At 33.9% G+C, this 19,589-nt stretch overlaps 2 protein-coding genes and 1 non-coding gene across 4 annotated transcripts in view; all 3 read right to left on the reverse strand.

Annotated features, from left to right (window-relative positions):
• The window catches only part of LOC140044687 (splicing factor, suppressor of white-apricot homolog), a 46,454-nt gene extending 35,996 nt beyond the window's left edge, over positions 1–10,458 (reverse strand). For both annotated transcript variants that reach the window (XM_072089309.1, XM_072089308.1), the window contains exons 1-2: positions 10,204–10,458; positions 7,420–7,583 (exon numbers count right to left, since the gene is read on the reverse strand). In XM_072089309.1, coding sequence (XP_071945410.1) covers positions 7,420–7,583; positions 10,204–10,418 — 379 coding nt within the window. In that variant the 5' untranslated portion in view covers positions 10,419–10,458. The remainder of the gene's footprint in view (positions 1–7,419; positions 7,584–10,203) is intronic.
• An 837-nt stretch (positions 10,459–11,295) lies between these two features.
• Positions 11,296–11,462, reverse strand: LOC140045587 (U1 spliceosomal RNA). Its single transcript, XR_011844602.1, has one exon. It is a non-coding gene; the product is annotated as a U1 spliceosomal RNA (small nuclear RNA).
• A 4,380-nt stretch (positions 11,463–15,842) lies between these two features.
• Positions 15,843–19,589, reverse strand: part of LOC140044688 (bridge-like lipid transfer protein family member 2) — a 49,028-nt gene continuing 45,281 nt past the window's right edge. The window contains exons 52-58 of the mRNA XM_072089312.1: positions 19,263–19,337; positions 19,095–19,154; positions 18,801–18,872; positions 17,908–18,048; positions 17,592–17,668; positions 17,448–17,499; positions 15,843–17,138 (exon numbers count right to left, since the gene is read on the reverse strand). Of these exons, the coding sequence (XP_071945413.1) occupies positions 17,082–17,138; positions 17,448–17,499; positions 17,592–17,668; positions 17,908–18,048; positions 18,801–18,872; positions 19,095–19,154; positions 19,263–19,337 (534 nt within the window). The 3' untranslated portion in view covers positions 15,843–17,081. The remainder of the gene's footprint in view (positions 17,139–17,447; positions 17,500–17,591; positions 17,669–17,907; positions 18,049–18,800; positions 18,873–19,094; positions 19,155–19,262; positions 19,338–19,589) is intronic.

The following is a 19,589-nucleotide window of genomic DNA, read 5'->3' on the forward strand; positions in this document are numbered from 1 at the left end:
TATAATTAATAATAATAAATATTATAATCCATCAACATAAGATAAGAAAACACTTTCTTTAGTATAGTAGGCCTAACATATTTTATAATAATAATAGATATATTTATTTTTATTTAAATTTGTATAATTTATATTAAAAATACTTAATTACATACTTTATATTTCTATATGATGATGAATCAAATTTAACCCAGATGGGCAAATCTAATGTTTCATTGTCATTTTTTTCATCTATACAGATCAGCAGTTTATCAACAATGTTACCGTTCCAATTGAAAACTGCATTTAACCCCAAAAATAGAGAGTGTTGACAAAGTGCGAGGCAAGCGAGGCATGCGCGGCATGCCAAATATTTGTGCGAGGCATCATTTTATCATTTCCAAAAGTGCGAGGCATGCGAGGCATATAGTTTACAATTTCAAAAAGGTGCGAGGCATATCTTAACGTGCTATTATGCTATATTATAGGCCTAATAATCAATCGATACAAGCGTATCTAAATAGATTCGTGTATACACTCATCATGTTGTTTATATTTATGTAACGATTGTTTTTTCATTCAAGTCATAGGCCTATCGTGTCAAATTTTACTTTTACAAAAGTGCCCAAACTACGGTTCAAAAATCTGAACGACAGTCTTCAACTTTCGACAAACAATAATTGTTATAGCGACACACTCATCAAATGACTGCAATGTTTGTTGGCATTTCGAGCGTGTTCACTCGACCTCACATGTCTCTCGAACATAGCAGAGTGAAAATAATATTTTGTCACCCTCCTGCGCCTAGATCCGGTAGACCCGAGAGATGGAAAATCCCTCTTTACTATTTAGCAGGTAGCGGAATGATTCAGCCCTCAGCTCAGAGGATTGTGGTGCATTCCCCTCCTATAGCACGTGGTTTCAGCAGCAACGCACAGACTTCTCTCTGAGCGGCGTGCCAAAGACATTTTTGACATTCCATTCTCTAGGAACAACACGTGTACCTCTCTCGCAAATAAGGTGAACAGCGATTGCCAGGACAAGTTCAATAACTGGCGGTGAATAAAAGGTAACTGATATGCCGATCCAATAACATGCCGCAAAGAAAAAAATTGCGACAGAATTCTGGAGCGCGTGTGAAAAAAGACTTACGTCCGACAATTGTAATACTAGGCCTAAAATTAAACTTTAGCTAATATGCTTAGCCCTAACCTAGATAAGAGGCCTATGTAGAAAATAATTTAATCAATTTTGATAAAATAATAATTGGTGTAATATTTAATAATGATACACTATTCCTGTTTTAGTAAGCTAGGTATATTACGAACGATTTTTATTTATTGTCGTCCATGTACGTACTAATAAACCTGGCGCTAGTTTCCGATCGTTTGTATTTTTACTCCAAATTTGATAACTAACTTTATCGTGTGAATACCACACCTTAGAAGTATACCTCATGAGTACTTTAATGAAAGAATCACATAAAAAGTAACAAATAAATCCTTAAATTAATGATTTTACAGGCGTGTTTCTCGCACACTGTTCGCGAATTTCACTTATTCAATGTTCAATATTTTTGTTTCTATGGAGCGCCAAAAGAGCAACGATAATAGAGGACTAAAACTCAGTGGAATGCGTCAATTTCTCATGCATTTATTGGTGAAAAACACGTTTTATTTCAATATATTTGTTAATTTGTCAATAAAAATGTTGTAATATGTTACTGCTGATACTGTTCTGTTTTCAAAGAATAATAATCGATCCTAAATCAACATCACTACCTAGTCTAGACCTAGGACATCCTACTAAGGATATTATGATGAATTTTTCTATTTTATTCTTTAAAAGGTTAACGAAACCGTGTACATTATCAACAGTAACATTTTTCCTTACTGACAGTGACAAAATCTATTGAAATTGTACTTGATTTTCACCAAATAATGCGTTAAATATAAATGGATTCCACAGAGTTTTTAGCCCTCTAATTAATTTTGCTCTTTTGGCGTTCCATAGAAACCAAAATATTGAACATTGAGTGTGCGAAATGCGAGAAAAACAACGTCTGTAAAATCACCAATTTAATGGATTTATTGTTACTTTTATGTGATTTTTCTTCATTAAAGTAGGCCTACTAATTCTAAGCTGTGGTATTCAGGATAAAGTTGGTTAAAATACAAGGCAGGTGCAAAAGGAAACTAGCTTAGCGGGCCTAGGCCTAGAAACTACTTCAATTTCGGTGATTTCCTGCCTTGCAATTTTGAGAAATGATAAAATGATGCCTCGCATTTTTTGATGATGGTAAAACGATGCCTCGCATAAATTTCTGACTTGCCTCGCATGCCTTCCCTGCCTCGCGTGCCTCGCTGCCTCGCACTTTGTTACTACCCAAAAATAGAGGTGCCGCATCAACAAAAAGACCAACCAAAGAAACATCAGCCCACAGACGGTTCTCGAATACACAGTAATTTCAGCGTAAAAAAAAATTACATAACTGAAATTAAATTAGGTGGTTAAAATCAGCACTGAAAGTACGAACCAACTTTATATACCATTGAGTAAACATTTTAGAAGTAATGCGCGATTTACCAAATTTTTCCCTTACGTAAATTTATATAGATTATATGTTTTAATGATTGAACAAGAGTGTTAATGTGAAGTATATCCAAATGTATTCTCAATGATTTTACTGTAAATGACTATTAATAGTATATTTTAGCAGTTTGTTGTGTGCAGTAGTAATTACAGTTGTCACACTTTAAAAATAATGTAGTAGTTCTTGTTGACTTATTTAAGTGAACTTTTTGGTGTCTCTGTTACACGTGAAAACTTCAATTTTTTATTGCATGAATTATATTGTTTTATTGATTAAAAGATAGTATTTGATATACTATTTTTACCAGTTTATCAATTGTATGCAGTAGTAACCACATTTGTTACACTTTAAAAATGGCTGCATATCAAACCATTTCATAAAACATTGTGACGAGTTAAAGTGAACATTTGGTGTCTCCGTTACACGTGAAATCTTCCATTTATATTTCATGAACCATATTGTTTTATTTCCACATAGAGGTATGATCCTGATTTGACTTGTTGCTAGTAAATGTATATACTTGAGGTATATTCTGTTCATTTCTGTATTGTTTACATGTAATTTTTAAACAGCAGTGACTTTACAAATCTTTTATATAGAAATTAAGTCAACTTTAACGGCTTTGCATAATTATGTCATAAGCTATTTTTTAAATTTGAAAAGGTGTGATTTAAATAATATTTTTCTGCATTGAAGATGTTCCCAAAAGCTATTTAAAAAATCCAATTTAAACAATTTTAGGTTATTAATAATAAGTTATAAGAGGGGTAGATAATGTGATTTTGGTGTCTCCGTTACACGTGAAATTTGCTATGCATGTTGATACTATATAAATGCTGTTACATAGAGACAACAGATTTAATGTGTATTTTGCTTTTTTTTTTAGTTCAAGTACATGATATACTATTTAGAATTGATTATTAGACTTAGAATGTCACACTTTGAAATTCTGACCCTAATGTCACACCTTGGCCCCTTTATTTATGGAAACACCCATAATCATTAATATTAGTAATAGTTGCCTAGTTGAATCTACTATATTTACATGTGTAGTAGACTAAATAGAATGACTATCCAGGAAATAGATTGTTTCCCAAACCAAATTGAATGTCTGATTTACTTTCCAATTATCGTCATCGTCGTCGTCGCAAGAAGCCATCCATATGATGTGAACATTGTCAATAATACAAACCCACCACCTTTTAAGTAAATTGCTTGAGCAGTTTATTGGAAGCAAGGGTTACAATAGTATTACTACGGTAATCATCAGTAATTATCAGCAAACACAATCACATGTCTGTCTGGACTTTATCAGAATCAACGAGACAAATCAACTCCCAAAAAGGTTCATGTGTTAATATGTCAATAGTGTGACTTGAATTATCATTTTCTTGTTGCTAGCCCACTGGACTACTCTAGTTTAATAGACCACATGCTATTGTACTAGCCCACATGCTATTGTACTCAACATGTTTAAACTACTAATCTTATCATATACAGTATCTCTGAAGATTATATGTTAAGATTTGTTCACTAGACTTTAGGGCAACAGATGAGATTAAATACACTATTGGTATTACATTATGTAAGCTAGTCCAGAGCATTTTTAAATAAACATTTTTTCTGCTGAATCATACTACAGTAACAGAGTCCTGGTTTATCACTTCAATGATAATACTACACTACAGTATGTTAATTGTATACACCAATATTATAAATGCTCTCAAGCACAATATCCATTATGATCCAACAGCCAATTAGGTATTTACTGTATTTACAGTTATACTGATAGTATAATAATATAAATATGGGTTATGGAATAATAACCACTAAGGCGAAGATAGAGGAAAGCACACAATAAATGAAGAGGACTAAAAGAACTTGGCTGTATGTAGAAAATCAATCTGATTACAAATACTGTATCTAAAATACTTGGCCCAGGTCTAGACAAAAAAGTGTTCTCTGTGCTCCCTGGGCACAAAGTGCATTGGCAGAGCTACATTTACACTTAATAAGTTTCAGTTTCACATGCAATGTTTATATTTTTTGTACACATTGGTAACGAACGAACAAAGAGCATTCACTTACGAAATAAGCAAGCAATCTTAAACTTTAATAATAAATCGATAACCAACTAGATATAAAACAAAATGTATATAATGTTATTCATCAGAAGTGAAACTTCAGTCTAGTCTTTTATAGTAGATTTAGTTTTTTTTTCTTTACTTTTCAAAAAGATTTCTTTTGGCAAGATTTCAAATTGCTTAACTATACAAATAGCTTGTCAATCTTAATATGTTAAATCTAACATTATGTTTGTCTACAAGAAATATTACGACAGTCCACACACACGCACACTTTTATTATATCGCATTGATTGCATTAATCATCACAGAAATCCATGTGGGTATAGCTTCCACGTGCTGATGTTTTTATTTCACATGTTATGTGTGGGTCTAGCTGGTGTCTCTTTCTTTTCTAGGCCGGATTTCCTTTAGGCCTAGGCTTGTACTAAGTAGAGGATAAGTCTGGCATCGGTGATTTCTTCACCATAGTTTGATACCATTGATTGGGCCTCCAACTTCACCTTATTCCGAAACATCCGATATATTGCTATTATTATACTGTACATGTTAAAAATTTCAACATTGTCTTACACAGCTCCAGCCATCATTTAATGTACAATATTATACTGGCCATTTTTCTTTCTTTTTCCGACTATTGGAGTAATCAATTATTAAATAATGGAAACAGAAGTGTTGTATACTGTTTAGTAGTAGATATTTTTAAACCAAACTGTTTCTCGATGATTTAGCATAATTCGCTTCACTGAAATGTCATGGCTTGCAAGTGTGATAATCTATGGTGGTTCCCGTTAATTAGATGCTTGATGGTCTAAATCATTTGCCGATGTCAATGAACTATTATTCCACGATACTATTGTACACGGAATAAAGATGCTACTTACTATAATGTAACAACATTTTACTTCATTATTTTGCAGATGTTTGTATACTTCAAGGGGTGGGCGTGTAATCTACAGTACAATCATGGAGGTATAAACAATTAAAAACTGTATTTGCAGTTTTTATAGTCGTATTGTCATTGATGTGACATGAACTACTGCGCAAGCTCCAGTCGGTGTAGAGGGCATTGTTTTTTTTACGGTAATCAAGCATACAGTAGTGCATGTGCAGAAAGCGACGCTAGGGGCGATGATACTGTAGGTGTCAACCGCATAATTTTTTACTTAAAATAGACTATGTATTTGTTACAAAATAATGTATTAAGGCACCTAGATCTTCAAATTAATTGGTAGGCCTATACCCGAGTGCATTATTTTGCATGAAAATGAGTCAGGGCTGGGCTTATACCCGAGTCAGGGCTGGGCTTATACCCGAGTCAGGGCTGGGCTTATACCCGCGTATGAGCTTATACCCACCTTAGTACGGTACTTATAAAGTTGTAAGATCCTTGCCTTTAAAGTTAATTTTCATGCATATGTAGGTGTTGACATCTTGGTTGGTGCTAAGTTGGGTGTGGTCTTATGGTTTAAACAAATGACCAGTGCGATTGAGACTTCAAACTTAGAATATTTAATGCCAATTACAGTATATGAAACCACCTCTCTCGCACCTTGTTTTTGCTGTCGACTTTGACAGAACAACAACAATGTACTGTACATGTGTAGTTAATAGTTAATTTGACCACACCTACTTTACATCTTGGTTGGTGCCGAGGTGGGTGTGGTCTTGTGGTTTAAATTTCAATATTGATTTTGATGTAGCTTCTTGCTATTGTTCTCCAGCAACAGTATTCATTGAACCCTCTCTTTTTTTACAATGGCATTGTTTACACTGTAAAATTACTGTAGTCAGCAATTATGTTGCACAAAATCGATGATGGTACATTAGCCTTGCTTGAGTTCAATTAACCATAGGTCAAAAAGAATTACGAGAACAAACTGTCTCTAGAATCATTACTAATCTTATTGTAAAATTAATAAGTTGTGTCGATGAGCAGCAGGTACAGTTCATATTATTTAAAGATACAGGAAATTACTGTTAGAAAAAAAGGGGTTGCGGTAATTGAGTGGTTAGGGAACTATATCATGACACAAATACCTGGGTGCAACTTTTGATATAAACAACTCCCAGGTGAAAAATAATAGGAAGGAAAACGCGGCATATGAAAAGGAACTGACCATCCCGACAGAATTACACAGGCTACAGTAAGCACAATATGATCATTCCCCATGTTCAGAAAGGATCACCTAAACCTACAACAATCCATACTCTTGAAGTAAAAACAACATTTAGCAGCCAAGAATAATATAAATGTTTATTCATAATCCTACACATGCCCTATGCATGTATAGGATGCATGTTATTGAAGCAGTTGTTGGTCCAATGACCTAATACAATAGAATGGAACTTTACAATACATGTCTGGAAGTTGACCCTCACAAAGTTACATTGAATGAAATAAGGATGCACAGAAAGACTTTTCTTTATTGAACCATGTTTCATGTATTATACATTGTCGGGGCCCTCATGATACAAGCCTCTAGTGCGGGCCCCAGTTATTATTGTTCTATAACTGAATAAATGTGTATGAACGACTGAGGGTAGCCCATCGAGCAAAGCTTATCATTGGGGCCTGCAATGTTTCATGTATTATGTACATTGTAGGGGCCTTCATGATACAAGCATTTACTTCTAGTGCGGGCCCCAGTTATTATTGCAATAAATGTGTATGAACGACTGAGGGTAGCCCATCGAGCAAAGCTGATCATTGGGGCCATGAAAACTTAATTTGAACAACGTCAAAAAACATAACAAACTTACCATGCCTGTTTTTTTCCTCAAATAGATCTGTATTAAGTGCTAAGTAGCGTTCCTCGTCACATAATGTTTCTATTCTTAACTCTTCCTCTGACATTTTTTGTGTTCGATTCCATGAATTATTATCAAACTCTGAAAGGTCGTGGAGGTGACCTCGTCCATCATATCTGTGGGGAAAGAAAAAGTTTTGAAAAATATAAATTTGACATTAACTTTACGTAGTACTTGAATTTGGGCTAGAGCTACAATAAGATACAGTAGTTTCCAACTTGAACACTGAATTATATTTAACAAAAAATTAAGTAGTGAAAATTCAGATTTTAACTTTAAAGGCCATTTTATACAGACGAGCGGTAACGGTAAGCGGTAAAGTTGAGCGGAAAACGCAAAAATAGAATCTATGTTATTTCTTATGACCATTTACACAGAACGCGAAGCGGACGAGCGGTTGAGCGGAAATCTGCTCAGGATCGAAACAGATTCGATTTTGTGAAAATACCGCTTGGTAATTATGGATTCTGGCCAACCAACGACATCATTGAAATGATGTCATCTGTCAACAACTTTTTTTTGCGTCCGTCGAGTCAAAGACGACAAATAATACGAGTGCCGTAGTAGGCCTAGCCTAGTTTTGCAACTTCTTTTTATTCAGAAATACAAACACCTACGACGTGACTAATTGTTCGTATAAGGATAGTGAAAAGAAAATATACATTTTAGTACGTTATTAGGCAACAAGTCCCTCTAAAACTTAGGCCTGTGTGTGCTAGGCCTACTGACAGTCAGTCACATCCAGGCCAGCAGTGACTGTAACATGCATTAGCCTCGAGGCCTACATGCACCTACTTTCCACCACTTTGTTCGCGAACTCCGTGCGCTGTGTAAATGGGAAAAGCCACGCGGTTTTTCGCTTACAATTACCGCTTACCGCGTCTGTGTAAATTGGCCTTAAGAATTACAATCTGATATATTTTTGCTATATACTTCAAATATTACAAAAAATTGTACAACGAAGTATGATTGAACTTTGACCTTCATGGTAATAATTAGATAACGTTGACTATTCAGAAAATTTGTAATGAAAATTGGGGAAATGTATCACTTTGCTTCTACATAATACTTTTAGGCTAGTCATAAAAGCTTAGCGGAAACTCTGTGTCAAGCAACGCATGGCGACCAAGGTTTGTTTAGCAATATTGCTAATCATATGAAATTTGAATCTAGAAACATACTTTCGTATTGTATTTTTTTTTAAAATATGGCTTTGCAGTGATGTTATTTATTTACATTTAAAATTTGGTGAGTAGGTAGGAAGTACTGTATTTACAGTACCAGGGTCCAATGCCATTTGGCAGTCCTTGAAAACCAAAGAGACCACTTGTGGTGAAGAAGGTTTAACTGTATCCTCGCAAAAAAGCTATTTTTGCTGACTGAGGGACACGAAGGATCAGATGGTAAGTAAAATTATGCTATTCTCATGCTAGAACCAATCCTGCACCTTATATTAATATATAGGTCATGTTCCTTGTCAAGAAGCTGCAGCCATCTTTAAGATACGAAACACTACTACTGTACTACTACTACCTTTATACTGTACTACCACCTTATTTTTAAACCTGAGCACAAATTTCTGCTGCCATCAAAGTTAAGCTCTGTCTACACTATCAAACTAGTTGACAAAAAAGGTGTGATATACCCAAATATGGTAGTGATATGACATCATCATGTCCATATACTGTATGGGCACATAAAGTTTGATAGTGTCGTGTACATCATGCTATCTAAAAACTCTTTACATACACTTCAGTACAGTAACTATACTGTGAGCACAAGTGTAAACAATATCTACATACAGATAACAGGAAATCAGCCCACACTTTATGTATTTGTATGTTGCACAAATTTATTTCAAACCAAAGAAACCTATAGTATTTATTAAACAACAGAAATCTGGCAATGCTAACATAAACAATGTCTAGTCAAGTAGGATTTACTATTTGGCACCTGTCAGAGGTCAAGCAATCCATGTTGGATGGTCACAAGTTTCAAAGTAGACATACTTCACTGTGACTGGCCACTAGCCAACTGACCATGTCTGCAGGATTTGTGCACAGAAGATCTTGGAAGCAATCCACCATGGATTGATGCCAAATTATCATTATTTACCTGTCTTAAGTTTACCAGTGACTGAACCCTCAGACAAATATAAAAATTATGATTAGGAGGGTTAAATATAGTCTTAGACATATTAATGAATCATTTCAAGCTGGATATTGGGATAGTTGAAGAGGATGTTGGAAATTAGTTTAGCGAAAGTTGTAATGTAACCATGATCGCATTTCACGACACAAACCAGATTTAAAGAAAGGCCTAATTAAAGTAAAATTATTATGATGTAAAATTAAAAACATTAAATGTTAGATCAGTTTAATTTTTACAATAGTTGAAAAACTTTGGAAGAACAATAAAAGAAAACAGCTGCAACCTGGCCCAACAATTCACAATACATCAAAGTGCACCAATCCAATCTGGTTATGTAATGAACTTTCAATGACCTTTCATTGTGCCAACACAGGCAGTTTATGAAAACCAAAACAAACCATTAATGTACGTTATTAATGTAATATTAAAAACAATTATGAAGTTTTACCAGGTAATATTTGTTTTAATACTTATGATGTATATAAATCAGTAAACATTTTAGAAAACAAACAATTCCATATGTTTTAAATCCAGAAATATCTAACGGAAAATTCCACCACAAGTCTAGCCTGCGTGTATACCGACCTGTCTATTTGAAAATGTTTGTCTCCCATCCAAGGTAAGAGATGTTCTCCCCGGTCGATTTCCATGGCTTTCTTGTCATCTTTGAACAATTTAGCAGCATATCCAAAAACAAATAGTTCATCTTCTTCTTCTTCACGGGCTTTTTCTTTTTCTCGCTGTTTTTGGTCGTAAATTTGAACCCTTTTTAATTTCGCTTTTCTGCTAATCAGCGCCATTTCTGTGACCGGTGGTCTGTTATATTTTTTGTCGATATCTTGAAACATTCGCGGCGGTGGCGCTCTGCTGACGCTGAAACAAAGTGAGCCACCAATCGGCGAGTGTGGACTGTTGTTATTTTCGATTTCACTAAAAACACCAACATTAAAATTGTTTATGTTCGTAATTTTTTGTACTCAATGTAATGTTTGTCTTTGAATAAAAATATATTTTAAACCAGGAAGGTGTAACGTCAGATTTTTTTTTGTTCTATATTAATGTTCCTTCACTGGAAAAGTCACCCTCAAAGATGGTAATAATACATATCAAATGGAGGTTTTCATATTATTAAAAAATCATTTTTCATTGTTTTTATGGGTTGTCAAGTTATATTTATCTACCTGTTATGAGAAGTGATCACTATTATTTGGAATGCCGTTTTTCCTAAGAATGTGTAGGGGTTGTACTCATGGAAAAATAAGTAAAAATGCAGAAATAGGTAAAGAGTAGGGGATTGTCTCCCGGTCGGTGTGCTGATCTGGTAGGTATAGGCGCATAATCCGAATCTCCTCAGTTTCCAGTTAAGCTTGAGGACTAAGATATTACCTTTACTTTTATTTGCAATATAGTATATATATTTGTTCTTTCAGTCAAACTCTATTCAAAGAAAAATATTGGTAATATAAAATAAATGATAATAACAGTTTCGAAAGATTCTTTGGATAAATAAGATCGGTACAAAGTTCCACTAACGAATTTTCTAATGAATTAACCAAAGAACAGAAAGTTAAGAAGAAGGCCATACAAAAAAATAGACCTACTTTAGACTCAATGTCATGTTGCCTTACAAAGTCGCTTCTGTTGTAAATGTTTTAATTTTGATATTATTTTCATTGTTGGGGGTTAGCGCGAACGCAGTCCCCCGCTACCATAAATTTTACACCCGAGTTCCCTACATTTGAGGGAATCGCAACGGTCAACCACAGCGTAAATGTGCAATGCCATGGCCTCGCGCTGGGAGGACTTCCTTCTTGATCAAAGTCACTCCTGTGCCAGGTAAGTATGCTTAACCGTACTCTCATATTACTATAAGTATGTAAAGACTCTATGTTACTCATTAGTGGCATATTCGTAAAATCACATATATCATTTACCAACCAAAGTAAAGATTACAATTGTCTATTTTAAAAATATTGAACCCAAAATTTGTTACCAAAAATATAGTATTTGTAATAAAAGTACAATTAACAGTATTTTATTTTCAAAAATAGTATCATGAATATTTAGTAGTTATACAAAATTAGAGGGCGGCAAACACAAAAAATTGTTCATCAGATGCTCAATCACGCATTTCATTGGTCTTTTGTTTGCGATACACCTTATTGGCTGTCTACATTATATTCATGAAGTCTACGTTATATTCATGAGGTAGGTCAAAGTCTACGTTATATTCATGAAGTAGGTTAAAGTCTACGTTATATTCATGAGAATTACTGTAGACTACCCAATCATAGCAGCACGCAGTAGGTACAGTACTTACAGCATGGAGCGGATCCTATTGGTAAACAGTCTATGTTATATTCATGAGTTAAGTCAGAGTCTACGTTATATTCATGAGGTCTACGTTAAACTACCCAATCACAGAAGGGTCACAGTGACTCTATTTAAAAGTCTACGTTATATTCATGAGTTAAGTCAGAGTCTACGTTATATTCATGAGGTCTACGTTAAACTACCCAATCACAGAAGGGTCACAGTGACCCTATTTAAAAGTCTACGTTATATTCATGAGTTAATTGTCAGAGTCTACGTTATATTCATGAGGTCTACGTTAAACTACCCAATCACAGAAGGGTCACAGTGACTCTATTTAAAAGTCTACGTTATATTCATGAGTTAAGTCAGAGTCTACGTTATATTCATGAGTTAAGTCAGAGTCTACGTTATATTCATGAGGTCTACGTTAAACTACCCAATCACAGCAGGGTCACAAGACACAGTGACCCTATTTAAACGTCTACGTTATATTCATGAGTTAAGTTAGAGTCTACGTTATATTCATGAAGTCTACGTTAAACTACCCAATCACAGAAGGGTCACAGTGACCCTATTTAAAAGTTATATTCATGAGTTAAGTCAGAGTCAAAGTTATATTCATGAGGTCTATGTTAAACTACCCAATCACAGCAGGGTCACAGTGATCCTATTTAAATGTCTACGTTATATTCATGAGTTTAATCAGAGTCCAAGTTATATTCATGAAATGTGGTCATTCTGTCCAATCGAAGGGGTTTGTTGTTGACATACTATAATAATAATAATAAGATTTTTATAGCGCACATACCACTCCAGAGTGCTCAAGGCGCATTTAAAAAGAAATTAAAAAAAATAAATCATACAAATTCCTGACAAATAAAATGCAATTTCTTTGGAGGGTCCCCATCTGTTGTCGTTCTGTCGCGGTCCCGGACCCCTACCTAGGTGACCAAACAAAGGAGCAGGATACACATTTGCCTTGCCACAGACGACCGGGTGCTCAGAGACAACAACCAAGACAGAGGCACCCCAAAGATAATGCAAAGGAAAAGGTATCAAAACAATTCTAAGTCTAAAAAACTTTAAGAAACCTCATTATTTCCACATGCCTTAATGAATAAATGTGTTTATAGAGCTCGGTAGAGCATTCCACAGACGAGGAGCAGTAACGGAGAATGCTCTGTCTCCCCATGAGTGGTGAGACTTAGGCTGATGTAGAAGCAGCGAGTCACTAGAACGCAGATTACATCCGGGAACATACAGCCTAAGCATGTCAGAAATATATTCAGGAGCCATGCCAAAGAGTAATATTTTAAAAACAATGTGGTACCTAACAGGGAGCCAATGCAATATTTCCAAAGTATTTGATATGTGTCCATATCTTGGTAATTTTTTAACAACTCGTGCCGCTGTATTTTGAATCAGTTGGAGCCTGTGGAGTTGTTTTTGTGGTAGCCCGTGTAGCAAAGAGTTTCCCATATCCAGTCGTGAAGTGACAAAAGCATGAACAAGTTGTTTAGCTGCTGTCTCATTTATAAACTTGCGAATCCTTTGGATGTTTCGCAAGTGAAAAGACGACGCAGAAATAGTTTTTGAGATATGAGAAATCATAGTCATACCCACATCCACTATACAGTTCAGTAGCACATTGTACAAAATAGAATTATACTAAATTAATATAGCATTTGGAGGAATTTCTAATATAGATCTTGCCCTACAGCTCATTATTATTTATTTACTGTAACATTATTTTACATATTTTTTTGTAATGTGTTCATAAATTGTGATATTAAATCAAATCATAATAGCAATCATTCAATGATTTTGATCGATTTACCACTATCAGACGTAATACAGAAAGGATAACTATACAGAAGCCTCAAGTGTACATACAATTTTTATTTGAATTTTTGTGTTCCAACAGTATACTTCACTAAAACAAATATAATAAAATACAAATGTCTATGTAACACTATGAATCATAACACCCATGTTTTTCCATTATTTATCCCGCACAGTTTGGGAATTACTTGTGTGTTGTGGTACAGTGTACAAAAATATTACAGCATCTACAAGGCACATCATAGAATGTGTAATAGAATGTACATTATGTCTGTTTATCAACTGAACTGCAAGGTACAACTAAGGATTTATAATAGTGCTGGCTGGAGCGATATCTTTCACCCAGCCTATTTAGCCCACTTTAATTACAACACAGCACCCATTGCAGAAATACAATTCAATTCAAAATTCTTTAATCATCCCACACGGGGCAATTCAAATAAAAAGGTCTGGATTAAAATGATCTTACAAAATATAAAAAATATCACAATACACAGTACAATATAACAAGAGTCAAATTTCAAGAATGTTATATACTGTATGTTGCCATCCACCCTTAACTTCTTTTTACACCTACTCTCTGCACTCTAGTTACACATAACATGTACTGCAACACTATCTTATTTGAACAGCATCAGTATTGTAACATGCTGTATTTTGTATTATTTTTATTTATAATAACACAGCTTTTCAAACAGATATTTTTGTTGTTTGACTCCTCCATCATCATCAAATTCATATTGTGTGTATACAGCATCATGATAACAGGTGTGTGATCATTCAAAACACCAACAATAAATCCAATAAGCTGTCATTTCTTGGAATACTGTAATTAAAACAAAACAAAATTAGTTTAATTATAATATTAATATATAATATAATACAGCATACTGTACAACAAATATAGCAACAAGTAATTTCACTCTTTCCTGGTTGAAAAAAAAAGTTTAACAATAATACAAATATATTGTTTGAAGGTTTGCATGGTGAAATAAAATGTTGATATAAAGTTTGCAGAGACTCCGATGTTATCCCAAGACAAGAGCCCGGAATATTCCCAGTTTCATGAACTTTCTGCACTCTCACTCCTGAGGACGATCAAAGCATATTAATCGAAACATGGAGAAACTCAACAGTTCTTTTCAGAACATACGTTGTGTACCGCAAATTTTATATCAACAATAATACCAAAAATTGAACTAGTGCAGCCAGTAGATATACCTTATTAACAATCCATTCAGCATCAGCAATAGATCTTGATATAATCTGCTTTATTCTATCAGGATCCGTTTCATCTACATGACTGTTATAACCCTACAGAAAAGAATCAAATACAGTATTATATATTATCGAATTGGTAATGGCTAAAAACATTCATTGTAGGCTCGACACTTTCCTGTTCTTCATGTGTTGTAAATAGTGCATTATTATTATTAACAACTGGGCAGCATCTGTGCAAATAATGTGTTCATGACGACAGGTGATAGGGGTGTAGTGTTAAATTTGCCTTCTTTTCTCCTTTGATACAGGCGCGCATACCAATTACTGTATAAGCTAGGCCTGGCTAGGGACATGAATGAGGCACTATCAGCGCTGGGAAGGCCAATCAATCAGGCTTAACGTCCGGGTTGTTGCATACACCACCAGCTAGGCCTAACTTTATGAAATAATACAAACCTGTCTAATTGCGTGTTTATAGTGACTCTGTGCTTCTGACGGCAACTTTTTGCATTCTCTTAACAGATATTTATACAGCTGTAAGGAATTTGTGATGGTTATTTTCGACGGCATTTTATCACGTTTTCATCATGATTTTATAAGTTTGCAAGCTCACACCGTGACCTCTATGAATCTTGACCTTTTTTCAACCAATCACACACAACAAAAAACCGACCCTGGATCTTCTCATACTCGCACAACAAATCCGCAAAAACTATATGGGTTGCTGCAGTAGAAATTGTCTGCCAACATTTTAATATTTTTACCTTTATTCCATAAAAAAATTATACTAAAAATAAACAATATAAACGAAGATAGACCCAAAGATAACTAAGATATTTCACAGATAATTGTCATAGGGCCTAGAATATTACTTTTCAACAGTAATACATTACAACATTTCATGAACTATATTTGATCATTTATAAATAGTATTATTTATATACCAGTATAGTAAAATATGTTAAGTACAAAGAAAATATAAATTAAAATATCTAAAATTGACATTTTTGTGGGCCTACTATACTATATTATGCAGACTATTTTAACCAAAGAATGTAAAACCTATTAATTTCAAATATTACAGTGATCCTGTAACAGTTTTTATTAATAATTATTTGTTATTCTGATTTTATACTTATGTAAGTAACAATGATCTGAAAAACATGTTTTTAAAAATTACTATACTAAATCACAAACATTGATTACATTTTTTATGTGACATATAACTTGATTTATTTATTTTTGAGGATATTGATATTAATTTAATACTGTATTAATATATTTTTATATATATAATAGTGCATTTCACAAACATTGTCATCTCAATCTCATTTCTTCAATTATCTTTTACAGTAGTGTAAATTACAAAGTATAGTCGTTATCTCGGGACCGTTCTATGGTTACCACCAGGTAGGCTTACTTCATCAAAGCTTCTATGAATGGATGTACTGGTTGGGAGCAGAAAAACTAGTAGACCATACCCAGTACCATTTTGATTACGATCAATCGGGAAATTACCTCACGACACAAACATTGTCATCTCAATGCGCTGGATATGTGCAGCTTTATTATGTATAATACATATAGCTCATTTCTTCAATTATCTTTTACATACAGTAGTGTGTAAATTACAAATTTCTTTATAATCATACATAAACAGCACCTACTTACACTCAACTTATAACATATATAATGCAAATTAGACTGATCATTGTACTAAAGACAATAGGTAGAGGTGAAAGCATTGTAGGTCAGAGGTGAAAGCATTGTAGGTCAAAGGTGAAAGCATTGTAGTCAGAGGTGAAAGTGTAGCATTCATAATTGTAGAGTGGCTAAGTGATTAAAAAGACACATGCGCCCTTTAGGACACCCCTGTTCAGACGACACCCCTAGAGTAGACACTTTTTTCGTTTCTGGGGTTTTAAAAATATTAAGGAAACTCTTTATTGGATCGTCCACTTAGTAGGGGTTCTGTATGTGATGATCTGTGAATTTGGGGTATTCATAATACTGATTTGCATATCATATGCATATGCGCTTTTTTCTTCATTGGTGATTCTTCTGTGATTGTCCCAAACAAGATGTTAATTCTTTGGAGGTTTTCCAAATAGAACTTTCTTTGGTTTTTCAATATTGCTAGCCTGTAAATAGAAATGAACACAACTGTTGGTTCTGACATAAATGTATCAGAGAATTTATCTACTGTAGGCACAGGTGCATAACAGAAGACTGTGCAAGTTGAGAACAGCATTGTTTAAAAGAATTGTATAATTAGTATTCAGATTCAATAGTGAACGTAAATCTCTGTTTACACTATCAAACTTTTATGTGACACAAAAATGTACATGATGATGTCATATCACTACCATGTTTGGGCATATCACACAAACTAGTTTGATAGTATAGACAGCTTTACATCAGTAAAATAAGATTTTTAGAATAATACTCACAATATTAGGAGCTTTTGCACCAAACAGAAGCTTTGCTTTGTCAGCATCCTCACTGAAAAATGCACACATAAAATATATTTAGACAACAATATATAAATTACTTGAAACTATCTGTGTACAATTAAAATTTGTAAAACAACTTACTCGGCTTGACTTTCTTTTCCAGTAGGACCTTCTGCTTTCCCAACAGGAAGTTTGAACTTTAATTTCTCCTTGATAGCCTGAAATTGTCAAAATAAAAAAAATATGCAATTCAGTAATATAATAGCTTTTGTAAATACTCCAATTTCAGATTTGTGGCAGAAGTCATGGAAAAAGCCAATTGGTCGGCAAACATAAGCAGATTATATGTTCTGTTTTTAAGGTGCCACTTTGTCATATGTCAATTTTGTCAATTAATTTCTATTATTAAAAAGATTACTAAAAAAGTTTAAATTTTAAATTAAAAAATGTAATTAACCTGAGACAATAGGGCCTGTTTGTACTCTCGTTTTAAAGCCATCAGTAAATCTAGCCAAGTCCATGTCTGGTTGTGGTACTCTTGTGTTGGCAGTAAGATATTTAGGTTGTGGACGTCTTCAATGTTTTTTTCTTTACCTCCCTGATTAAAAAAAAAATATAGGTTGAATTGAAATAAGAAATACTGGTTGACAAAACAGCCACTGTATCAGATTACCTGACCTGATAGAACAGTGATTAATTTACTATTCGTAATCCTTAGACTTACAAGGACAAGTAGACACTAACACAATAACAAACTATCCTGCCATAAACAGACAAAAATGGAAACAAATTGTGGAAAGCGTAATGTCGGAAGACGGAAAACGTTAACAACAAATCATTAGATAGGAAATAGAAAAAAGATAGAAAGAACTGGCATCAATTGGGAAAGGCCTTTCCCAGCAGTAGGACAATATAGGCTGAAGAAAGAAGGTTATCCTTGACCACATGTGCCTAAGACATAAAATAAAGTTTATAGACTACAAAGCAGCTGATGTCATGGTACTATGTGACATGCCTTTGTTAACTCAGATAATGGTAAATTCCTTCCCAAGCCATAATAAGACAGATTTTTGTTATTATATTGGTACTCTACACGGATGGTGAGAGTTAAAGAGTTTTGTTAAGCTCTGTCTACACTATCAAACTAGTTTGACAAAATAAGTGTGATGCGCTTAAATATGGTAGTGATACGATGTCATCGTGTCCATTATATGGGCACATCACATTTTGTTATCACATAAAGTTGGATAGTGTAGACAGAGCTTAAAACAGAAATATTTTTTTTTTCAGATCAATCTTTATTGACGAGAATTCCAATCTACATCAAGATTTGTAAATTGTGCTACATACCTTGTAGCTTATACAGAGCGGAAGCGGGGGTATCTTAATGTAAAAGAATGTATTATTTCTCTCAGCTCTTTCCTGTAATGAAAAGAAAATTAAATAATATTTAGATTAAATTGTTTAAAATCTGTAAAATATATTTTTTACAGATATCTATAAGTAAACAAAAATATATATAAGACGTTTTGTTTGTTATTATTTTGAACAACTTTTAAAGTCTGATGGTTTTATCACTCTTCTGAATTACTAAGTTCTCTGTTTCAATTCGTTTGTTCAGAATCTCATTAGCACCAAAATTACCTTCATTTTTTCAATATCATCTGAACTGTGCGTTTTTCTTGTTTCTTGCTTCTTTTTTATCTAAAAAAGGAAATAAATTCATATTAAATTATTCTAAGTGAAAATACACAATCAACTTTTTACTAACATAGTTACCAAACTGACTATGCCATAATAAGATATACTTACCCGGAAACTATCTCTACTTGATATCGTTGATGCGGGATGAGTAGAATCATCACTGTTGCCTGATCGTACACTTGTCTATAAAACCAAATAAAGCATTACAATAAAGAGAGCCATTCTCTATTGTGGGGACACTTAAAATGAACAAGGAAAATATATATTTTAACACTACAGCCAACTCTATTAAGTTTAGGACATAGAGGTGTCACCTCAATAGGGGTTCTTCAATATTCTCTTTGCAATAAATCCAGTTGGTAAAGATACATTTCTATCTGAGGATTCCTTGCCAGCACACAAATTCTTCTCATGACAAAAAGGAAATTTCAAAAG

The sequence above is a fragment of the Antedon mediterranea genome, chromosome 3 (assembly GCF_964355755.1).
Source record: "Antedon mediterranea chromosome 3, ecAntMedi1.1, whole genome shotgun sequence".
Lineage (NCBI taxonomy): Eukaryota > Metazoa > Echinodermata > Crinoidea > Comatulida > Antedonidae > Antedon > Antedon mediterranea.